Source organism: Pelodiscus sinensis, chromosome 1 (assembly GCF_049634645.1).
Source record: "Pelodiscus sinensis isolate JC-2024 chromosome 1, ASM4963464v1, whole genome shotgun sequence".
In the NCBI taxonomy this organism is placed as follows: domain Eukaryota; kingdom Metazoa; phylum Chordata; order Testudines; family Trionychidae; genus Pelodiscus; species Pelodiscus sinensis.
The window spans coordinates 320,310,317-320,335,162 of NC_134711.1; the positions used below are offsets into that span (position 1 = coordinate 320,310,317).

At 45.5% G+C, this 24,846-nt stretch overlaps 1 protein-coding gene and 3 non-coding genes across 4 annotated transcripts; all 4 read right to left on the reverse strand.

The window, feature by feature from the left end:
* Positions 1-2,271: 2,271 nt before the first annotated feature.
* RPS3 (ribosomal protein S3) lies at positions 2,272-14,924 on the reverse strand. Its single transcript, XM_006130859.4, has 7 exons — positions 14,833-14,924; positions 13,753-13,883; positions 13,324-13,417; positions 10,909-11,003; positions 8,542-8,729; positions 4,427-4,622; positions 2,272-2,341 (listed from the first exon to the last, which is right to left on the reverse strand). Exons 1-6 carry the CDS (start codon positions 14,860-14,862, stop codon positions 4,429-4,431), a joined length of 732 nt encoding a protein of 243 aa, XP_006130921.1. The 5' UTR covers positions 14,863-14,924; the 3' UTR covers positions 2,272-2,341; positions 4,427-4,428.
* Positions 3,890-4,032, reverse strand: LOC112547074 (small nucleolar RNA SNORD15). Its single transcript, XR_003090816.1, has one exon. It is a non-coding gene; the product is annotated as a small nucleolar RNA SNORD15 (small nucleolar RNA).
* LOC112547072 (small nucleolar RNA SNORD15) lies at positions 4,787-4,934 on the reverse strand. Its single transcript, XR_003090814.1, has one exon. It is a non-coding gene; the product is annotated as a small nucleolar RNA SNORD15 (small nucleolar RNA).
* LOC112547073 (small nucleolar RNA SNORD15) lies at positions 9,488-9,636 on the reverse strand. The gene has a single exon (XR_003090815.1). It is a non-coding gene; the product is annotated as a small nucleolar RNA SNORD15 (small nucleolar RNA).
* Positions 14,925-24,846: the final 9,922 nt, after the last annotated feature.

Sequence of the window (24,846 nt, forward strand, 5' to 3'; positions counted from 1 at the left end):
TGTAAAAACCTAAAAAACAAATAGGTTTAGTAGCACTTTAAAGACTAACGAAACAGCCCACGAAAGCTCATACCAACTACATGTTTTGTTAAAATGCTACTAAACTATCTGTTGCTTTTAAATTGTACGGTTTTCTGTGGTTCTGAAACTAGCACACAGGACTGAGGCTAACACATTTGCAGGGTGAAGTGTGAAGGCTTCCAGTACAGAGGCCACACTAAATGATACATTGGCTCCTTCTGGCCTTAAAAAGTACTCACTGCTCTATTGCCACCTTCTGGCCACAAGTTTTTTCATTGTAGCAGAAGTACAAAGTTTACCTCATCTTTAAGAGTCAGCTTTTGCTACACAAGGCAACAACAGGAAGGGGGGAAAAAGGGGAGGGGAGGGGGAGATGTCCAGACATTCCAGGTGAAGTCAATAGCTCCAGACCTAATCAATCTGCCTCTAGGAGCTCAGATGAGATGCTAAGGTAGGGTAATCAAACATCCCTAATCATCAGCATCTGCCTGGCACTTCCCTCACAAGGATGCATATCACTTTTTTTTAAATTCTGTCAGTGAAAACCCATTAATCACTCTTATGATTGCACACTTGTAGCTACAGTATCTTCTGCACAAGAACAAGGATCAAAGGGAACGACACCTCAACCCATATGCACTTACATTCAGAGAATTCGCACATTTCCATACTTCAGTTTGTGGCAGCTACATGTAGATTAAGAGGCATCTAAATGAGACCAGATTTAAAGTACCTAAAACATTTATAATCCAGAGATCCCACTTTCCACTGTGCTCAAAAACTTGTAGATAGCCTGACACACTAAATCCAATGTTAGGAATGGAGATAACATCATGCTTTCCTGTCTAACATAAAATGAGGTTTCAGAGGGGTAGCTGAGTTTTTCCAGTTACAGACTAACTTAAACAACAAATAGTCTAGTAACACCTTAAAGACTAACAAAACATGGTATCATGAGCTTTCATGAGTACCACATACTTCTTCAGATGAAGTTGGAGCTTGTGAAATCCATGGTTGAAAACCTGTAGATTAGTATCTACATTAGTGCAAACATACAGACATGGCTCCTTAGCGGGATGCTCTTATATATTATATTTGCGATTGTTGAACAGCCTTAAAATAGCTTCTGCTGTATCATTTAAGTGTTACTTTTAGTATACTCCAGTATGCCAAATAATTTTGATACATGACCCACTTAGAACAGATTCTCCAATGCTCACATGGGGAAGCAGCAATGCCATCCCGTTATTGTTTGCCTGCTGCAGTGTTTGAGCTGCGATCTCTTATTTGAAAAAAACACAAAAAAGAGTAAACGTATCAATGATACACCTCTATAAACATGTGCTTGAAAGAAGCTGACAGGAAAAATTGACATTTATGGATAAAGTGTCGTGGAAAACAAGGCAGCAAGACTCTGTGCTTTGGATTGCCTTTTGTTCTCCTCCGCTGAGGCTCATGAGCATGTCTCCCAAACCCCCTGCAAGATGAGAAATAGTGGCCCAGGGCATATACAAGAGGCAGGTTTAAATGAGAGAAAATTCATACCTCTTAACTTGAACTCTCAGAGCAATCTAATGCGAAGAGTTAGATTTAGCACGCTGAATAAATACGAATCAATTTCTCTTGTTAGGGAACAGTTTAGTCGTATTTTAGAAATAAGGTCTACTTCAGTTTATCCCATAGAATCAAGAGTCAATCTACTAAAAGGCCTCTCTTGCAGAGATCACCTAAAACATATAAATTAAAGTTTTTACTGCAAATCTAAAAAAAGCTATTTTCAGTGCCACATAGAACAACCTTCAACTCCTAGATACTAAGAACAGTTGCATCTCAGGATTTGCACTGTGAACCCACAAATCCCAAGATAAAGAGATCAGGCCAGATTGGTGTGGTTCTCTGCCACTGGGCAAAACCATGGCCACCGACTGGTTCTTAGGACTTACAAAATTAAAGTCCTGACTCTGACACTTATTTTCTGCCAGTTAGTTTAAGGGGGGGGGGAAGAAGGGGAGAGAAGCATTAATCTTAGTTGCTGAAATGCGCTTAGAGGAGTCTTCACTTCAGCATTGCTGTGTCCTGTTAACTAGGGGTGTAAAAATCTCCAAAAGTTTATTAACGGAGAACTGACAGATTCACTCCAAAAGTTCGAAGAAAAAAGAAAGCCGGGGATGAATACATTTCCACAGAGAACTTGGGAGGCAAAACCTTTGAAGACCTACACTGGTCAAAATAAAAGTCTCCACATTACACTGTCTTTTATGATTTTATTAAGATCCTTTCATGGGCCAGTGTCCACTTCTCATTCCAAGTGTTGAAAACCCTAAAATAAAACAAAACACTTTGTGAGCACTAATTTCAGTAAGCACCGTAAATTTATTAGACATCCTAAGCCAAAATTATCCTAAGTCCTCACTGGACTGCAAGCCATTCCCAGACAAGTTACAGCCTTCATATTACAAGTTAAAATCAATGTATTGTTGTTTGTGTTCCAGTAACTTCTACCAGGGTGAATAAAAATAATGTTTTTAAATAAAAAAAAAAAAATCAGATTTATTTAAATTGGAATTATATTTAAATGGATTTTGATTTGTTTAAAATTGATACTAAATTTCTCATTTAAAAATAAGGTTACAATTAGATTCTGTCTCAAACATGCTGCATACCCACACAGTCTCAAAAATGAATTAATGGCTCTGTACAGCCTAGCAACCAGCTGGTCCTTAAAAGTTCTGGACCTTGTTCCTGTTAGTCTGCTGAGAAACATGTTTAAAAGTCTGAGGGGTAGCCTTGTTAGTCTGTAACAAAACAAAATTAAACAGTGAATGGTCCTGCAGCACCTTTTAGAGACTAACAAAAAATACAGATAGTATCATGAGTTTTCGTGGGCACAATTCACTTTGTGTCATCTGAAGCGGGTTGTGCCTAAGAACACAAACAATCATATAGGAAAGGACAGAGGCAGCATAAAAAGGAAGAGAGGAGTGGACTGGAAAGAAACAGGAGTGAACTGGAAAGAAAGAGGGAAGACATTATTCAACACTAGAGATGTAAGCAGTCGACTTACACGGCAAGCCTCTGTATCAGAGGCACTGACTTAAACAGCAGAGCTGCAGTGGGGGTAGCTCCCAGACAAAGTGTGAGCTGGTACTGAGCACCTTCCCCATCAACTAATTGTGTAGTTGATAAAAATCCTATCAACTATACAACTAGTTAAATACCTGATTCTTAATATCCCTATTCAATACACACAGCTCACACTTTTGCCATAGAAAAACCATCATGGCTTCTGGGTGCAAGAGAGCCCTATCTGGGAATATTTGAAGAAATCACATTTAAGCATTGCAAGAATGAAACAAGTAAAACTGCTTACTAGGAGAAAATCATGTGGATGAAGATGTAGGTATGTCTGAAGAATAATGTGGATAAACTCTGCAATGCATCATTCTTCAAGACTCTCTGCCTTTTAGTAAAAGTGTGGTTTGACAAGTTAATTCCCAAGCTGTTTGCTATGTTGGATGCTGCTAAAAAAGTGTAGTTTACCTAATCTTTATGGCTTGTTTAATTAGTTAACTAGGTTTAGAAGCTATCACCCAAGCATACAGTTCAGAAAGCTGCAATAAAAGAAATCTAGAGTTGCCAGTTGCCACTATCTTTTCTCATTTTATATTGCATAATATATGGCTCTTATTTTGGAAGATCATATAAATCTATCCAATATACCAGCGAGAAAGAAAAACAAGGACAAAGGTCAGGGCACAGAATCAGTGTTATAACATCATGGGAAATTTGGGGCAAGGATTTCCAAGAAGTTTTTTGTGGGAGTTTCACCTTTAGTGAATGAAGCCTTATTGAACACTCTGTTAATAACCCTTCTCAGACAAATGCCTCTAAAGTCATCAGTTGAAGACTCAAGTCCAAGGTCCTGAAATCCAGGATATAAAACATAACATGGCACAGGACACTTGGACAAAGAGGTCTTCTTTCAGACTCGTCATCATATCTTCATGGAAGGGCTGATATTTCTGGCTTAGTAGGGAGTTACAGTTCTCACTCATCACAACGGCCTCAGCCACCACAACACTAGGTTCCTGACTTACTGCCCTTACTTTCTATCCATCACCTCAGACACTGCACTGCAACAAGTGACCTTGCAGCCAAATCTGGTTGCACTATAGAAATGGAGGTAAGCAAATACATAGCCACATGATGGTCTTTTCATAAAGGAGTGAATAGGTCAGTCAGTGCTTCTTTGTATCAGCACATCACACCTTTTTTCCCCAGACTCCAGAAGATCAATTTATACTATGAGGAGTGGTAGCCCTCTTCTCTGTTGGAATAAAAAGGATTTCTGATGAGGACCATACAACTTTCAACCATTTCAGAGGTAGAGAGCAAGGTCACTTACCATTATGCAGTGGGAACTGGCTGAGGCATGGCTGGCTGTTCTGGTTTGCCACCTTTCTGCTCTGAGATAGGAGTGGTAGGTAAGATCTCTTCCTTGGGCTCCACAATGCTGACATGGTCTGGCAGGGGCTTCTTGGGTCCAATCTTTCCACTTGGGTCCCACGGCAACATAATCTTCACTTTAATACCAAGCACACCTGAAAAAACAATGCATTGTTTTAACTACTCACTGCATTTACAAGATGTTCCATATGCACTTAGATGCTGAACAAGTCCTAAAACGCTATCATGTTTATTCAGTGAAAGCTTTCACCACTCAAACATACACTTCTGTGCTAAGTTATAAAATATTCTCTGTATCCCTTCTCAGACAAATGCCTCTAAATCAGCCAATGAACAGGACACTCTGCTAAGGTACCCTAAGCACAGTACCAAAGAACATGGCACTGAACAGGCTACACTTACACAAGAAATGCCCTTTCTGACTCGTCATCGTATCATCACTGAAGGGATATCAGGTAAGCTAACTGCTCTTGTGTCATATTGAAGGACTGTGCGCTGACATGTGGCAATCACTTGAATACAACCTGACTAAAAAAAGTTTACATTCTTTTAGAAGCTTTAATTATATACAGGGCTTGACAAATAATACAATCTACTGCCCGTGGCGAGTAGATTGTAACCCGGAAGAGCCAGGTTCGGGCAATCTGCACATGCGCAGATCGCCGGACAGTGTGGCTGGCGAGCAGGGCTCACTGCGGTTCGGCAAGCCCTGATATAGACCTGAAAGGCTTCTTAAAATATTTTCCCTTCTGATATTTTTTCCTATGATAATAAGTACAAGTACCTAGGCTTGCATTTTGTTTCTGCCAGGTGCCCCAGGAGGATCAGAGATCTGGGATGGGAACACTCTGGTTTCATTGGTACTTCATGAACTCAAGTCCCAAATGTTTTGCAGGAATAGGGCTTATGTAGATAATAAGCTTAGAGCAGTGACTTGCAATCCCTTTCCTCAGTCAGATTTCAGTCTTTCCAACTCCTCTAGCTTTTCAGTCATCTAGGATGAGTATAGTGCCACTGGAAGCAAGTCTCTCGGCCCATGGAGTCACACTTGTATCAGCAGAGCTCAAATTGGCACAGTAAAAATTGTAGCATGGACATTATAGCTCAGGCTGGAGGAGAGGCTCATACCCATCTGACTTGACCCCCTTGCCCCAAAATTTGAAAGCTGGGTTGAGTAGCCATATGTACATTGCTACTTTTAGCACACTAGTTCAAGTCTGCCTCCCCTGGCTGCAGGTGGACTGATCAATCAGGGCAATTTAAATAGTGATTTATTCACTAAGTGGAAAGTCTTGATTGAAAGAGTAAGTTTTAAACAATTTTTCCATTTGTACTTCAGTTATCTGCAACAGAAAGGTGCGCTCATTAGTTAATGTAAACAAGCCTGTATTAAGGGCTCTAACTACAGCTTTTACTACCTAGAAGGTGAAACCACAACAATGTACAATTAAGAATGATTTAGCTTCTAGTTTCAGATTCTTAACTATACATTTTCAGTATGGTAGTAAGTGGAATGATCTTATTTAACTTTTTGCATGATTTGCATCAAACTGCATCAGAATGGTAAATAGAATTTAAATATCTAACAGCATATAACATTTATCAGAATGTTACACATAAGTAAAAGATTTATTAAACAGAGGAATTAACTGTTAGTGAATCACAGGTTATTTCAGGTCAGCCAAGGGGAAAATTTCAAGTATGCTCAAATGAGGTGTAAGATTTTTTAAAGTGGCAGCCTTATAAATTACTTTGCCAGTTTCTTGCACACCAGTAGCGCACCATTCCTAGGTCCCCCCACAGAATCAAGAGCTTAGCATTGTTCATTGCTAGTTGTGGCAGGCTTAAAGCTTGACTTCAAAAAGTAAACATTTCTCTAATTCTCCCTATATAGAAAAAGCACCTTTAAACTCAAATTACTTATGGATTCAGCATATTTTTATTTAAATGTGAAATTACAATAAGTTTAGGCCTTATTTTGTATATTAAACAGAATTGCAAAAACATTCCAACTAACTGAAATAAAAATCTTTTGTTTTTATCCACACTGCAGGGCTGGGAGGTTCACCCCTGAATGCACTGTGGACACAGCTTTGTAACACAGGTACTCAAACTGGGACAGCAAACTGGTTTGCCTTGCCTTTCCTTCTGGCTAGAGAGAGTTCCAAAACTTTGTCCTCACACCAGGTCATCACATGGAGCAAATCCTTCAATAAAAGTACCTAAAACAAACCTCAGTGTTTGGAGGCAAAAATCTTTAAGACTCCTTTACATCTTAGAATCATAGAATAATAGGACTGGAAGGGACCTCGAGAGGTCATCGAGTCCAGCCCCCCGCCCTCAAGGCAGGACCAAGCTCCGTCTACACCATCCCTGACAGATGTCTATCTAACCTGTTCTTAAATATCTCCAGAGAGGGAGATTCCACCACCTCCCTTGGCAATTTATTCCAATATTTGACCACCCTGACAGTTAGGAATTTTTTCCTAATGTCCAATCTAAACCTCCCCTGCTGCACTTTAAGCCCATTACTCCTTGTCCTGTCCTCAGAAACCAAGAGGAACAAATTTTCTCCTTCCTCCTTGTGACACCCTTTTAGATATTTGAAAACCGCTATCATGTCCCCCCTTAATCTTCTTTTTTCCAAACTAAACAAGCCCAGTTCATGAAGCCTGGCTTCATAGGTCATGTTCTCTAGACCTTTAATCATTCTTGTCGCTCTTCTCTGTACCCTTTCCAATTTCTCCACATCTTTCTTGAAATGTGGTGCCCAGAACTGGACACAGTACTCCAGCTGAGGCCTAACTAGTGCAGAGTAGAGCGGCAGAATGACTTCACGAGTTAAGCAAGACTTCATCTTGAAGCAAGGAGGCCTATTTTCCTACTTCAGGTCACTTAAGGTCCATTTCTGACCATCTAGCCTTACACCAAAAGGCAGCAGAGTCTAGCTGACTAGAAAACCTGATTGCCACTTACAGTGTAAACACTGACAAATCCCACTTTTACTCCATCTGCATAATTGGGATAATATTGTCTGACATACTCCGACAGGGGGTTACCAAAACAATTTACTCAGCACTGTGAAAATGGATGTATTTTCTGGAAATTGGAAACTCTGAATATATTTGTATGCATATCCAAGGTGACAACTGCTGATAGGCAATGCTGCTACCGGAAAAAAAAGCCAGCTGACATGCTGACCTTGGTACCATACTTTTAAGCATCAGTCATAGCATGCTAATTGGGAATTTCTGGCAGCTGAAGGCAGTTTAACCAAGAGCACATGATACTCCATGCTAGACAAAATGTGTGAAAAAAGATAGCCCCAGTCTGTAAGAGCTTTACAGTAGAATCTCAATTAACTGACCTAAACAAGACTGAAGGATGGTCGGATAATCGAAATGTCAGATAATACGGAAGATACCTTGCAGAGTCCAAAGTATTTTTCCCCATCAGGTGCCGCTCGGCTAGTTCATAAGGAGCTGCACTGCCCCTGACCTCCCCTATCTCCCCCGGCCAGTCGCGCTGCCCTGTGGCTGGCCAGGAGAGATAGGGGAGGTCAGGAGCAGCACGACTGGCTGTAGAGGATGGGGGAGATTGGGGCGCCCCATGACCTTCAGGGGAAAGGGGCAGCTGGGCTCCGGCATCCTGCCACATGGCCGTGCTCCCTCTTCTCTCACCGCCTTTGTCTCTGCACTGCCCAGCGCCTTCCCTTCCATGCTCCGCCACCTGCACAATTGTCTTGGGCGGCCGCAGGTAGGTCGGGCAACACGGAATATCAGATAAAGGAAGGTCGGACAATTGAAATTACTGTAATTTCAAAAGACAAAACAGCACTACAGGTACCAATAATTAGCAGTGGTTAGAGCTAAATACTCTGTACAACAGAAAGTACACTGGAATTCTGGAAAGGACCACTCCTGTAGCAGTTGACAACAGGGAAGTAGCCAAGCAGCAGCAGCAGCAGCATGCCAACAGCCTGAATTGTCTAGTACCAAGTACTATAAAAAGGAGCCAGGCAAATACAAGGGAATACATACTCTGAACACTCACCCTGCCTGAGAAGGACATGGCGCACAGCTGTATCAACGTAGTAGTTTACAGGGTCTCCACTGTGGATCATCAAACCATCCACAAACTTCATAGACTTGGCTCGCTGGCCTCTGAGTTTACCGGATACCACCACCTCGCAACCTTTAGCGCCACTCTCCATGATGAAGCGGAGGACACCATAGCAGGCTCTTTGGGGAGAGAAAAGAGCCACTCGGTGGGTCACTGTGTATGTACTGTGCAACTAAGACATGACACTTCTGCAACATATTGCCTAAAACATCCCTAATCATAAAATTCTGCTCCTGAATTCCAGCTCATGAAAGGCAAGTTTCACCAAAGGTTTTCAAAAGTGAGAGACTACAATTTCAGCATTTTGAGCTCCAGTCTGTTCTATATCTGTTTAGGGATGTAAGCAACTAGTCAACTACCTGACTAGTCACTCCCCCCAGCTCCTTGCTGCCTCTGTATCAGACACACTAAGAGGGTGTAGGAGGGGGGAGCCGAGGGGGAGAGCAGGTGCCAGTGCTGGGGGGAGCCGGCTTAAAATCCAGCTCCCCCCCTCAGCACTGTCTTCATGGGGTGGGGGCAGGGGAGGCAAAGGTGCAGCGGGGGAACAGCACAAGCAGTGACCAAAGCAGTCTCCGCTTGCATGGGATCCTGACTGCTGCACCTTTGAAATGTGCAAGCGCCACAGGCAGCTCTTGTACATTTCAAAGGCAGAGGCGCAGTGGGATAAGCAAGTGCCCCCCTTATCATTGAGCAGTCAATGGAAATACCATTGACTACTTGATTCGCTGATTAATCAAAATTTAACATCTCTATCTGTTTCACCTTAGATGTGATGGGCATGTGCACTGCTAAGCACAATGGGCCTCTGGTCACTTTTGCATGGACAGCCTATTATGTAACTGAAATACTTTAAAGTAGAAAATGCTGGTTCTCAATCCCTTCTCAGACAAATGCCTCTAAATCATCCAGTGAACAGGACGATCCTGCTATGGTACCCGAGCACAGCCTCATAGAACATGACACTGAGAAGGATGCACATAACAGGATAACATCCTTTTCTGACTCGTGGTTGTATCATCACTGAAGGGATCTTAAACGTGTGACCACAGGCCATTTAATCACAATTCAGCTTCTAGACAGATTTGTTTGAGATTGAAAAACACCATTTTTGTTAGTATTTTCTTTCCCACCATTCCTGGCAAGTGGCTGTACATGTAATTTTTTCACATTTGACATAACTGAATTAAGAAAGGGGCAGGTTAAGATGACAAGTTCTGTATTAAAAAGTATAACTCATTTTATTGCCAATTTTGACAGCCCATATCAAATCATATTGTATTTAATACTTAGTTATCCCATGTGCCATTGAGAGACTTAGGTTTATATACAGAAATGGCAGTTCAAGTAAATGCTCATTAAAATTTATTTGAAGTTGGTGTAGCAGTGTTTTTCTTATTTCAAAAGTAGATTTTTAAAATCTATCAATGTGCATTTACACCAGGTGTGGGCAAGACCGCCTTGGCTGGCCAAATACCCCCATCTACAGGGCAGCTGGGGTGAGAACACATTAAGTCTCTTCCCCCGCCAGGGGTACACGGGAGCCAGAGGTAACCACTGGCTGTTTTAAAATAGTCAGTAGTTCTCTCTAGCCATGTCATGCCCCTGGCAGGGCAGGGCCAGGAGACTTCTCGTGCTCCCTCGCCCACAGACCCGGATTGGCCTCAGGTCAGGGGGAGCGTGCTAAGTCTTCTCCTACCACAGTCTAAGAGGAACCACCAGCTGTCTTTAACAGCTGGCAATTCTCTCTAGGCAGTGGGGGTGGGAGGCAGAGACTTCACTTGCTCTCCCACCTCCAGGCCAATAAGAGTCTGTGGGCAGGGAAGCATAATGTCTCCTGGCCCCACCCCTTCCACAAATTTCAGAAGTGGCCTCTTTAAAAATTATTGACCACCCAGATTTAAATCATTCAAGAAAAAAAATCAGATAGGATCACCATAATATAGATGGAGGGTGCTAATTTAATTTGTGTAATGCATGTGTTAGCCCTAGTGCGCGCACACACACACACACACACACACACACACACACACACACACACACACACACACACACACACACACACACACACACACACACACACACACACACACACACACACACACACACACACACACACACACACACACACACACACACACACACACACACACACACACACACACACACACACACACACACACACACACACACACACACGAATTCTCCTCAATGCCAGAGCCAAAACTCAGATCAGAATCCAGATTCTGCTTCTAACAGTGTTTATTCCATTACATGTACAGACCATTTTAATACACTTACCGACGCACTGCTAAACCTCCGAGAAGTTTGTATCGCAGGGACTCTGCTTGGGCAATAGCACACAGACCTCTTGTGGCCACCTTCTCAGCGTAGAGCTACAAAATAAGGAATGAGTTCTCAGGAACAGTGTTACAAATGAAGGTTATCAGATATCCATGCATATAGATGACAGGAGCTGCAGCTGCCCTCTGTGCTCCCCCCTCCTCTGCACTCAATAACCCATTTAGTTTCTTGATACTTACAAACCTGCAGGGTCTTCACCCTTAGACATTACAGGCTTTTAACCGTTTTGGTGCCTCATGTTGAGCCGAGGCAGCCTAGTGACACTCCACTGAAAACCAAGGCACCATTAAGGCATGCTTGGTGCAGTCCTACCAAATGGGCCCAGAACATTTGGCAGGCCTGGAGGTGCATTCTTCCAAGCTTGCCCAAGAATGGACAGTGTTGGTGATGCAGCCAGCAGGGCCTGGCACACTGAGCTGTACTTGGAGGATCATCCTACCAGACATGCCCAGCACTCTGGTTCAACTGAAATCTTAAAGAGATTACAGTCAGCAAGTGAGATTAAAAGCAGTGTGCCCTGAACATAGCACAAAAGTCAATGTGCTACACTTCACCAAGCAATTTCTCCCAGTGAAATTTAATCTAAGCAGTTAGCCTTATGCCATTAGGGAAAAAAGTCAATTGTATTAACAGAAGCTACGGCAATCCCTCAAAGCCTATATTCCATCTTCAACAGCAGCAGATTCTTCAGAGGAGCATGCAGGAAACCCTGTGATAGACAACTATGGACTGGTCTACCCAAAGGAAAAAGTTGATTTCTAAACTCCATCAGACAGCAGTACTACAAATGGCCATTTTGAAGTCCTTGAAAACTATTGTTAAATTCTTGTTGCTATACTCTAGGCCTTAAAGGTATCTTGTGCTAACAAGTTCCACAAATTAGTTGCAATAATCAGTAGAAGTCAGTTTTGCATGAAGTAAGAGATAAGAACCATTAGCAATCACTAGCCAGAATCCATTTTAACTCAAAACTGCTACAGGTCATAACAAAGTCCCCCTACTTAGTTTATTAGAAATGCATCTTCTTCAGCAGAGAGAAAAGTGAAAATCTAATCCAGGAGTTGGATCCCACTAACCATGGTACCACAGAAAAGTAAATCTGGCTTATGGGAAGCCCTGAACCTCAGTCCTCCCTGTCCCATCCCCTCACCCCATGGGGCTGGAGAGCTAGATGAGTGGATTTTTTGCTTCTCGTTTGTGTGGTTCCCAACAGATTTTTCTGTGGGTCAGTGACCCCAACCCAAAAAAGAAAACCTTTTGTATTGGACATAAATTAATATTTTTATTTTACTTTATTTAAAATGAAGTTTGATAAAATAACATGAGGAAGTTAAAACACTGTCTGTTTAATAATTTAAATTACCCTGTTCTCCCTAGATGCAGCACTAGTGAAATAGCTCGGGTGTAATTATGTAATTAATGGTGAGTTTCATTAGCAACTGGTGGCCTGCAGGAAGGTTTGCATTGAGCCAGATGGTCCACGGGGTGCCCAGGGCAGGAGGGTTAAAATCTTGGCATTCTGCTTCAGAAAGGTTGCCAACCCCTAACCTAATCCCTCATAACCAATACTATTAAATCTTACGTAATGACTATTGGCAACATATGCAGACACACATGCAATGTTTAAATTGTTGTCCTCCTAAAACCATGGCGCGCCCACATCTTGAATACTGCATACAGATATGGTCACCTCATCTCTTAAAAGATATATTGGCATTGGAAAAGGTTCAGAAAGAGCAACAAAAATAATTAGGGGTTTGGAACGGGTCCCATATGAAAAAAGATTAATAAAACAGACTTTTCATCTTAGAAAAGAGGAGACTAAGGAGGGATATGATAGAGGTCTATAAAGTCATGACTGGTGTATAAAAAGTAAAGAAAAGTTATTTTCTTGTTCCCATAATATAAGAATTAGGGGAGGAGGTCTCCAAATGAAATTAATAGGTAGCAGGTGTAAAACAAACAAAAGTTTTTCTTCACGTAGCACAGTGTCAACCTGTGGAACTCCTTGCCAGAGGATATTGTGAAAACTAGGACTTTAACAAGGTTCAAAAAGGACTAGATAAATTCATGAAGGTTAGATCCTGCAATACTTATTACCCTCTGTTTGTCTGGAAATGGGTGACAGGAGAGGGATCATGTGATGATTACCTTTTGCGTTTACTCCCTCTGGGGCATCTGGATTGGCCACTGTTGGCAGACAGGATACTGGGCTAAATGGACCTTTGGCCTGACCCAGTATGGCCATTCTTATGTAAAATAAAGCCTTTTCTAAAATCAATCAAAAGCAATAGTAAGGCTCATTTTAAGGTACCATCAGAGGAGAGAACAATAAAAGAAGAGCCACTTTACCTCAACACTTCCTTCTGGAAAGCCAAACCTCTTCTGTACAACAGCAGTCAGCTCACGGATACGGCGCCCCTTCTCACCAAGAACATTTTGTGTTCTAAATAAATTAAACATGGTTATTGGAATCTGCAGGCAAGAAGGAACACCTATTTGAGGATTTAATTTTTCTCCATGACAATGCACAAGTTTTACCGTAACAAGTTTAGTTTTAAATGACTGTATAGGAATGACAGTCACTCAAACTATTTCACAACTTAACCTTGTCACAAAGCAGTTTTCAATATTATATGGACATTTATACACCAATTCTTAAGTTTCATTTCTTTCTGGTTACTATCTTTCCAAAGAAATATGATAAGATATAGGCACAAGTTTCACAGTGTTCATCTGTAGCCAAAAGCTGTGACACAACAAGGAGCACCTTTCAATTACCTGGTAGCAAGGATGATAATTTCAGTCCTTGTTGGAGTAACTCGGACCTCTACTCCAGAGTACCCATCTTCAGCCAGCTCACGAGTCAGAAACTCGTTTAGTTCAGCTTTGAAGATACCATCAGCGACAAACTAAAACAGATACAGAACAAGTTAAACTATGATCAAAGCTGTATTGCTGACAAAGTGCTGGCTGAACAGCTCCAGAATCTGCCTCTCTCTTTCTTCATAGAGTAACAGAGGCAATAACATAACAAGCCTCACTATGCAAGCCTAAATTTGCCTTCAGCCTGCTTTAGTGACTACACAGCTAAGGTTAGTTTAATCCTTAAGCACCAAGCCAGACCAGGACTTCAACCACAAGCAGGTAAAAAAAAGTTATCTAAAAAACCCATACTACTTTAGTCAGTGTCCATTTTCAGATATGAATTATGTCAGACTAGCCCCAATCTAGTAGTAGCTTTGATGCTTAAATGCAGGCCCTGAAAACACCTGACAGCAAGTACTATACCTGGTCAGAAGTTTTGCAGGACTGGGTCCTAAGGCTGCATCTGTGCTAGTTATGGGCACTAGAGGGTTTCACCCCAAAGTACTACCCCTGGGGCGACTAGGGCCTTAATCGTTCCTCTCTCCACCCCTGCTAAACGCCTCTCCCCAAGTTCACTGGAAAACGTGAGTTTCATTCTGCCAGCTCCAGCGCCTCCTTGCCTGCCCTGCAGCAGGGAGACAGGCGCAATTACTCAGCCCCTGTCCCCAGAGCCGCGCTGCCCCCACGCGGGGAGCCCAGGTGCCCGGCGCTGAGCAGAACCCGGGCCCGTGAACAGAGCAGCGAGGCGCCGCTTTCCACCTGGCGCGCGGAGCCCAGCCTCCCCCCCCCGCAGCGCCCGGCCAGACCCCACCAGCCGCAGGGAGCCGCCATGTTGCGCCCGGCCGGGCCCGGCTTTCCATCCGCCTCCATCCGCCCCCACCGCCGCCCCGGCGGCCCCGCCTCGCTGCCCAGCCCCTGCCGGGATCTCCCGGCTCGCAGCCCAGCCGCTATTGCCGGGCCCCAGCGCCACCAGGGGCCTCCCGCAGCCCTCACCTTGCGCTTCTTGGAGATCTGCACCGCCATCTTGAGCCGCGCCGCCCAGGCGAAAGGAAGGGGCCCCCCCACCCGGGGGAGGATATACGGGCCTCCCGAAACTTCCCATTGGACCTCGCTTGTCACGTGGGCTCGCAGGGGCGGGTGGGAAATGTAGTCTTCCTCAGGGGTTCAGCGCCTGCGCGCGGCTCGCGTTGGTGCCACATTCCCTATCTAGAGGCAGGTTTGAGTGTTTCAGTGCAGAGCACTGTGTGGACGCGCTTATTCCAGATTAAAGGTGGGCGCGCATTATAAACCGAAGTTGATGTAAACTGCCTTGTGTCGACCTATGGATGCACAGGAACGTGTGTATGGGTGCATTCCTCCTCCCTCCCGCATAAGTGGCTGTGGCAGCCACACAGTAAGGCCACCTCCTATACCAGCATGGATCCATGAGTGTACTGCTGAGCGTGACACACACGTTGCAAATGTCCATCCCAGGATCATGGATAACAGAAGACCCTACACTTTAAACACCCCTTCATTCATTGTTTGTCTTTTCTATCAACAGGTATCAACAGGTGTGTTGTAAGCAAAACTTGTGAAGTCATTCTGCCGCTCTACTCTGCACTAGTTAGGCCTCAGCTGGAGTACTGTGTCCAGTTCTGGGCGCCACATTTCAAGAAAGATGTGGAGAAATTGGAAAGGGTACAGAGAAGAGCGACAAGAATGATTAAAGGTCTAGAAAACATGACCTATGAAGCCAGGCTTCATGAACTGGGCTTGTTTAGTTTGGAAAAAAGAAGATTAAGGGGGGACATGATAGCGGTTTTCAAGTATCTAAAAGGGTGTCACAAGGAGGAAGGAGAAAACTTGTTCCTCTTGGTTTCTGAGGACAGGACAAGGAGTAATGGGCTTAAAGTGCAGCAGGGGAGGTTTAGATTGGACATTAGGAAAAAATTCCTAACTGTCAGGGTGGTCAAATATTGGAATAAATTGCCAAGGGAGGTGGTGGAATCTCCCTCTCTGGAGATATTTAAGAACAGGTTAGATAGACATCTGTCAGGGATGGTGTAGACGGAGCTTGGTCCTGCCTTGAGGGCGGGGGGGCTGGACTCGATGACCTCTCGAGGTCCCTTCCAGTCCTATGATTCTATGATTCTCCGGTGCCCATGCTAGCAAGCACGCTTAGCATCTCTCCTTTTTGATGTGCAACAGCCAAGCTGACCACATTTGTAGCATCAGAAGCAAGTAATTTTAGTACTCCTGGACTAGAGGATGTGAAAGGGCCCACTTGACCAGTGACAGGTGCACAGTCAGACTCTGAGAAGGTGAACCCCATCTCTGAATTTGCTATCCCTGGACCAGAGGATGGGAAAGGCCCCTCTCAATCAGTGAAGGGTGCACCGGTAGCAAAACCTGAGATAAGCAAAAACTGGCATAATAGTATGACAGTAACTGCTACCAGGAGCAGATTTGGAGGGTTGCAGCATCTGACCCTACCTTGCTCCATGCACTACACATCCTCCATCCCAGTATAGACCAGCATGTTTGGTGGGTATAAGAGGCAATATCGAGGCTTAGAGCTGTGCCGGCCTGCCAGCTTGTGAGAGTGGGGAGGCAGACAGGATAGTGGGAAAGGGCTATCCTCCGAATGATAGGGTGAACAGAAATATTTGCTGTCCCTCTGCAGTTTCAAAACACGTCCTAACAGCTAGATATTATCATTTGACTTTAACAGTACTGCTCCCATTCTGCCACTGGAGGTCACTAAAACAATTGTCAGGGAAAAAAACAGACCTGTCTCCCTTTCCTCCTCCTCTTCTTATTTGTAAATGATTTTGGTGCTGGTGAAAAATGCCAGCTAGACAGGCTTGAAGACTGGCAATAAGACCTAGGCCCGGGCAAAGGCAATGCAAGCTTTCAGATTGTTCTACCAATCCCTAATCTGGAGATGTCACCTCTTTGGGAGGAAGGCTAACTCATGTCCCATCCCTGGCCACTTTGCAGAGGCTGCCCATGGGAGGACGTTGAGTGCTTAGAGCTGTGGTGGGTTTTGTGCTGTGGATGTTTGTCTGGTAGGAGACCTGGCAAACTCATTACACACAGGTAAGCCCATCGACAGGGGAGGCAAAGGGGGCGACTGCCCTGGGGCCTAGTGATTCAAAAGGGAAGTGGCCAAGGCCCTTTAAATCACCACCGGAGGCTAGCCTGAATCCCGCCCCTTCAGGGCTGGCCTTACCATGAGGTGAACTGAGGCGGCTGCCTCAGGTGCCAGACTGGGGGGCGGGCGCCACTAGGACCCAGAGAATTGAGACCTTTCAAAGTTTTGGCCCAAGCGAGGGGACATGGGGGCCTCATTTGAGCTCCCCACCTCAGGTGCCAAAATGTTGTGGGCTGGCCCTGCGCCCCTTCCACCTGAAGCGCCCCCCTTCTGGGTTTGCAATTCTGTCAGCCCCCTGGTCACAGGGTATGAAATGCTTAACTAACCCATTCTGTCACGCTCCTCAGGTGACATTCTTCACCAGTGAGAAAAAAATCATCTCAAGCAACAGATGAACATGTTCCCTTGCACCCTACAGAAATGTGTGTGTGTGGGGGGGAGGGGGGAGAGGAACAGGGTGGTATAACCACAGATGACTGGAAGGGCTAGGGAAAACTATGGGAACCAGATTTCGGGAGGGAGAGCTGGGGCACCTTTGGTAGCAGAGGAGGCCGGGAACCTCTACCGCATTCTATTCCTTCTTGTATCCTGGATGCCCTTGAGTCCTTCATTTCCCTGCTGATAGTGCCCTAAGTTACTCTGAGTCTAGGTGAAAAAGCTTAATATTGAGTATCATGCCACTGAGGTTCTGATGGGAAAGAATTTCATGTCATTAAGAATATATGTGTACAACCCATGCAGAAAACTAGTGATTAAGGAACTGATAGAGAGAATTACAAGGCCGCAAACCCAGATACCATGTGTGGAGATTTAAGCAGCCATAATAGATAGTGGAGAAGTAGGAAAAATTATAATAGAAAATATCTAGAGCAATTCATTGAGGCAAACAATATAGTACTCCTGAATGATGGAGCAACCTACCGAGTTTAATGCAGCTGATGGAAGTTTCTCCTGTCAAGACCTGGAAATTAGAACAAGCAAAGTAACAAGCAAATGTAGCGAGGTAATCTGTAAAGCAAACAGAATGGGAAGTGACCGCTTCCTGACACTCATAATAAGTCAAGGAAAAGATAACACTGACAACTATGATTGTCTCCCTGCTTGAATCTGTGAACTCTTTAGCAACAAAAGTGTGGAACATGCAAATGAGCAGTGTCAGAGGCATAGTTTGACTTCAAAATTGGGGAGGGAGGGGGAGTAGAGAGCAGCTCCACCCAGGCCAACAGGTCTGTGTTTGGGGGGCATATTCCCCACGTGTCCAAGGATTGCAGTGCTGGCCCACCATGGGGTCCCTGCTGGCTGCCCCAGTGTTTGTTTGGGTCTTGCATGGGGATCCTGAGGATTCAGTCTCTTTTTCCCTTTGGTTATGTTGGTGTAGCTAGGCATGCCAAAACAGGGATGAATGAGTGGCCCTGTCCGGGTGTCTCTACACCTGTGAGCCTGTGTGTCCCGCTGTGTGTGAAGGTGTGAGAAATGTGACGTGTGCGAGAGGGGCAGACCCAGCAGCATGTGTGGCAAGTGTCCTGTGTTCCCTAGGCTCGCTGATTGCCCCCGCCCCCTTCTGCATCAGCTCTGGGCTGTGCTCGCATTTCCTGGGCTATCAGTGCTGGGAGGAATGGGATGGCTTAGAGAGGGAGCCCCAGATGCTGCTGCTAAACACTCTGGCAGCCTGAGTGTGGGAGCTGCAGGCACCAGCTGCTGTAGCTGGACTTGATGCTGCTGCTTTTCTGGTGCCTCCTAGTGCTGCTGCAGCCTTCCTACTAGGGCTCCTACCCCTCTCCCCCCATATTTCATGGTGCAAGGGGATGCTGCATGCTGGGCTCCCACTTCCCAGCCACACCACAAAGAGACACGTGGCAACATGTGCTCCACCAGGACCACCAGCCTGGGCTGCTGGATGAGTGAGGAGGAGGAGGAAGTCAGGAGTCTGCTGGTAGGGGCCCACCCTTGTGCATTAAGTTAAATGCATGGAGCCTTGGCCCTCTGACCATGGCACTCACCCATAAGGCCACCCCTGTTTGTCTGGCCACCCCTGGGGGTAATGTTCCCCCTGCCCCCTCCTAACTTCTCCCCAGGCAGTATATAAGTGGAGTGCCTGGTGGCCAGACACTAAGCTTTGGCATAAAACACAGGAAGGAAGAGGAAGGGGCTGTAGGGATGAGGGCTGCGGTCATTCCCTACAAGGAAAGGAAGTTAGCTAGGGTCAAGGAGAAACCCAGGGGAGAATGTTAAATATGCAAGATACAGCAAATCAAAACACTGGCGATAAGTGGGGATGTGACGGCCGGATGTTTGCTGATAGCGCCACAGATGTAAGACCAGGAAGAGGGGGAACAGTATGAGGCATTCTTTTGCTTGGAATCAAGAAAGCTATGGATGAGCCATTTTGTGGCCATTCTGATGTTGGAATTGTCAGGTACAATGTTGGTATTAGTTTGGGTCAGATATGTGCCCCAGCTCCCTTGGCCATCCTGCCTCACTCTATAGCAGGGTTATTAGAAATCAGAAATGGCACATCAGGTAGCAGAGGTAGGATACTTAATGACAAAGCAGGGCTAACAAGAGAATTGATGCCGCTGGGTGTAATCACAGGAATAGTGTGGATCCTAGCGCGTGTAGGGGTGATGGGCAGTGAGCTGACAAAGTGGCAAAAAATGCTGTTAAACATAAGCAACCTGATACCTGAGGGTATGTCTACACTACAGCGCTAATTCGAACTAACTTAGTTCGAATTAGTTAATTCGAACTAAGCTAATTCGAACTAACGGATCCAGACTAAAAAACTAGTTCGAATTAGCGTTTTGCTAATTCGAACTAGCATGTCCACATTAAGTGGACCCTGAACCGGGGTTAAGGATGGCCGGAAGCAGTGCCGGCAGGGCATCAGAGGAGGACTTAGAGCGTGGAGCTGCTGTCTCAGGCTAGCCAAGGGCTGTGCTTAAAGGGTTCCGACCCCCACCCCGGACAGACAGTTCTCAGGGGTGCCCCGCTTGCAAAGCAGCCCTGGCTTGGATTGCCCGGACTACCCACACTGGGCACATCACACCACTCGGCCATCAGCCCGGCTGCACTTGCCGCAGGCTGCCATTTGGGGAGAGGGGGCAATTGGGGGGCTGCAGGAGAGCTTCCACCCCCAGAAGCCTGCAGAGCCAGCCCAGTCCTCCCCATCGGGGGCTTGTGCCCCATTCCTCCCTCACCTCCTTCCACTTACCCTTCCCTAACCCCTCTTCTTGATGTACAAAATAAAGATAACGTGTCTTCCAAAATGGAATCTGTCTATATTGAACAAAACTGGGGGAGACTGGGAAAAGGAGGTGGGAGAGGGGAAAAGAGAGGCTAGGAGAGGGGAGGGCAACTAAAATGATCAGGAGTTGGGAACAGGTCCCATATGAAGAGAGGCTACAGAGACTGGGGCTGTTCAGCTTAGAAAAGAGGAGATGGAGCGGGGACAGGATAGAGGTCTCTAAAAGCAGGGGTTGGGTGGAAAGGGTGCATTCAGAAAAGTTCTTCATGAGTTCCCATAAAGAAGGACTAGAGGACACCAAAGGAAAGGAATGGGTAGCAGGCTTGAAACTAGTAAGAGAAAGTTGTTGTTGACAAAGCAAATAGTTAACCTGTGGAACTCCTTGCTGCAGGAGGCTGTGAAGGCTACAACTAGAACAGAGTTTAAAGGGAAGTAAGATAAAGTCATGGAGGTTGGGTCCATGGAGTGGTATTAGCCAGGGGGTAGGAGTGGTGTCCCTGCCCAAGGTTTGTGGAAGGCTGGAGAGGGATGGCACGAGACAAATGGCTTGGTCACTGTCTTCAGTCCATCCCCTCCAGGGTCCCTAGGGTTGGCCGCTGTTGGCAGACAGGCTACTGGGCTAGATGGACCTTTGGTCTGACCCAGTACGGCCATTGTAAGCTCAGGGTCGGGGGTCTCAGTGGACCCCCTTGATTCTCTTGCACACCTGCTCCTGGGTGGCCAGGCTGGCAGCTCTCCTGCCCTAGCCAGCCACTTTCCTGTGCCTAGTGCGGAGATCGTGGACGAGGTCCACCTGCCAGCCTGCTCCCGGGAAGAGGGGGAGGGCTGGGGGGGCATCGGGTGGGTGGCTCGATCCGTGCCAGGTGCAGGGTCTGCTGGCTGGGTGCTGGCAGGCTTGCACCTGGCACGGGCACCGTAGCCAGCCCGTGCCCCTTTAAGGGGTCCGGGGCTGGGAGGGGGGCAGACGAGTTTCCCTGGTGCTGGCCAGAGTGGCCACCAGGGAAACCTGGGGAGGGCTAGCCTCCCACTAGTCCGAATTAAGGGTCTACACAGCCCTTAATTCGAACTAGTAAATTCGAATTAGGCTTAATCCTCGTGGAATGAGGATTACCTAGGTCGAACTAAGCGCTCCGTTAGTTCTACACAGCCCTAAATTCGAACTAACGGAGCGCTAGTGTAGCACCTATGAAAGTTAGTTCGAACTAACGTCCGTTAGTTTGAACTAACTTTGTAGTGTAGACATACCCTGATTCCTTTAAGTAAACTGGAGTTTAAACATCATCTAATTACAAATGAGTTAAGAGGAGAATGAAAGAAATAGGGTAACCAAAAAAAAGGGGGGGGAAAGGTCCATGAAAACCCCCCTAATGTAAAAAATGCATAGGTATGCCAAGACCCTAAAAGATGACATGAACTGGATTTATTTAGACTCTTAATGGGCTATTGTGGTTTAAACAGCAATTTGTTTTGAATAATAAATATGGATTATGTGATGTACAGGATCCAGGAAACCGTTTAGCCGCATCTTTGGGAGTACAAAGATCATACCTTTGAAAAACTCAAGGCATGTAGCCCATCAAAGAGTAGGTTAAGGGGTGATTCATTCACAGTCTATAGTACTTAAAGGGGGAACAGAAATTTGATCATATAGGACTCTTCAATCTAGCAGACAAAGATGTAGCAAAAGCCAATGGCTGGAAGTAGAAGCTAACCAAATTTAGACTAAAAATAAGGGGCAAAATTTAACAGTGAAGGTAATAAATATTTTTGGAACAGTTTATCAAGGGATGCAGTGGATTCTCAATCACTGCCAAGTTTAAAATCAAGTTTTAGATGGTTTTCTAAGAGAGCTGCTTCAGGAATTATTCTGTGGACGTTCTCCGGCCTACGCTATACAGGGAGGTCAGACCAGATGGTCCCTTCAGGCCTTGGAATCGGTGAATCTATAAACCAGCGGCAGTCAGCACTTAGAACATGTTCTAGCCAAGAAAATCAGGCTCTGGTGGATTCTCTATCACAGAGAATGTCTCAATCAAGATTGCATGCTTTTCTAAAAAATCTGCTCTAGTTCAAACAGGAATTCTTTCAGGGAAGTTCTGTGGTCTGTATTAAATAGTACATGAGCGGGCCCGTATGCAGGGGGGTGCAAAGGGTGTGGTCTTTCATGGTCCACCATGGGACCAATTCTGGATGATCTGGGAAAGGCAGAGACAGCGCATTGCTCCAGCCTCCCTCCCCCGTGCTCCGGCTGGCTGGGGGAAGCCTGGGACTGATTCCTGATTCCCCTCTTCGTCCCCTAGGAAGGAGGTCAAGGCAGGGCTGGACCATGGGCTAGAGTGGGGCAGCCACAACCCCCTCCCACAGCTAATGCCCCCCCCCCCCCGAAATTCCTGAGTATAGGCCTGATGAGGTGAGACTAGATGCTCGCAGTGGTCCCTTTTGGCATTTAACTGGTTAATCCCTTTGCTCTACCTTTTGATAAACTAAATAGATTTAAGGCTTTTGTTCCAAGTCTCCAAAACTTTTGGTGGCTCTTTTCTTTGCCTTCTCCAGTTTTTCAATATTCTTTTAAGAATGTGGCCACCAGAACTGGATGGAGAGTCCAGTCTCACCTGAGCACTGCAAGGAAAGAGAATACCAGTTGGGGTTAAATCGCATGAACGGCAAACGCTGGTTCCTTTTGGAAAGTTAATCTTTAATTGGTAGAGAACCTAGCATTCCTGAAACTGTTCGTATGGAACTGAAAAGTCACAAAAGCCTGGGAAACTGGGATGGGAAGGCATCCGGTTTAATATAAGGGCAAAGGGCTCCCACCAAGAAAGGTTGCAGTTTAGCATGAGAAAACAAACTAAGAATTCAAACTCTGAGGTCCTTTAGAAAAAATATCTTTGCTCTGTGCAACAGAGGAAAAGAGAGAAATGGCCAATGTGCACTTGAATGGGATTAAGCTTCTCTCTTTACTTTGAAGCATGGAAGGAATAGGAACTCACTGGTGTCAACCGTGAGCAGAGCAGATAATATTTCCTCAGCTGCATGATTGTTTTATCATGTGCAATAGCAGTCCTGGGCATTGTAACATGGCAGGTGTTGATTTTAACATGTAACATCTGCAGCTTTGCTCTTTGATTCTCTGTGCTTTTCATTGACTGTTGTCATCTTGACAAACTGAGTAAGGGTGGCAAGAGGAAAAGCCCCTTAAAAGAGCAAGTTTAATGCACAAATTAAATGTATCAGGGTAATGAATGTTAGTAGCCAATTTGTATAAGATGTGTGGAAATGGCTTCCATAAACATGCTTCAGTAGCTAAAAAAGAAGGTGCTAACCTGGGATTAAGGCAGTTTAGCACTTTGAAAATCCCACTGGGTATTTACGTATTTTTAAAAATCGGTCCCTTAGTCTCTGAGTCCCTCATCTGTATGTAACCCACACACCTAGTGTGGTTCACTGTTCCATGCAGTGGCGCTTAGACCACAGCAACAGATAAGAACAAGAGACCTCTACAGCCTAAATTGAGCACCAGTTGGCTTTTAGCTCAAGCAGTAGCGGCTCCTATACTAAGCTCCAGAAATCCCAGGTTCAAATCTGTCCTGTGGTGGTTGCATGTACAATTGCTATACCAGTATTTTCCTACCTCTCAGACATTGTGAGGCCTGACACTGGGGTATTACAGCATTGAGGTGCATCCTAGGGCGTGTGTCTAGACTACATGCCTCCGTCGACGGAGGCATGTAGATTAGCCAGATCGGCAGAGGAAATGAAGCCGCGATTAAAATAATCGCGGCTTCATTTAAATTTAAATGGCTGCCCCGCTCTGCCGATCAGCTCTTTGTCGGCAGATCGGGGCAGTCTGGACGCGACGCGCCGACAAAGAAGCCTTTCTTGATCGGCACAGGTATGCCTCGTGAAACCAGGTTTACCTGTGCCGATCAAGAAAGGCTTCTTTGTCGGCGCGTCGCGTCCAGACTGCCCCGATCTGCCGACAAACAGCTGATCGGCAGAGTGGGGCAGCCATTTAAATTTAAATGAAGCCACGATTATTTTAATCGTGGCTTCATTTCCCTCTGCCGATCTGGCTAATCTACATGCCTCTGTCGACGGAGGTGCCACAGGGGCCGACAGTACCTAGGAAAAGGGAAACTGATTTCAAACTGGGGCAGACAGCGATCACTAAGCCTTTTTAGGCACATCTACCTAGGAGGCAACTCTGATCCCAAACCTGCATGCCCTTCCTCCAGTGTGCCTGTGTATAATAGTCGGTATGAGAGGAGAGAGGGGTTGGAGCTCATAAGCTAAACTCACTTAAACCCATTCATACAAAGTATCTCTTGATGCTAAAGTTTACCTCTTGTTGACTAAATCCTACGGTGATGAGCAAGCGACATCGGATGAAGATGGAGGATACTACTGGAAGCATCTAGCTGCAAACCTGCACAGAGGCAGTCTGGGTATGATGGTCATTTATCTGCTGAACTGGAACAGCAGCAGCTCCCGTATCCTGCCTTGGTGACAAAGCAGCTCTATTTAAGGACAGTGCTGCTTTCTTCCAACGAGGGGGAGAGAAAACAATCCCTAAGCACAGCTTGTTCTAGCTGACTCCTGTCAGTGAACCATGACCGACTGTATTAAA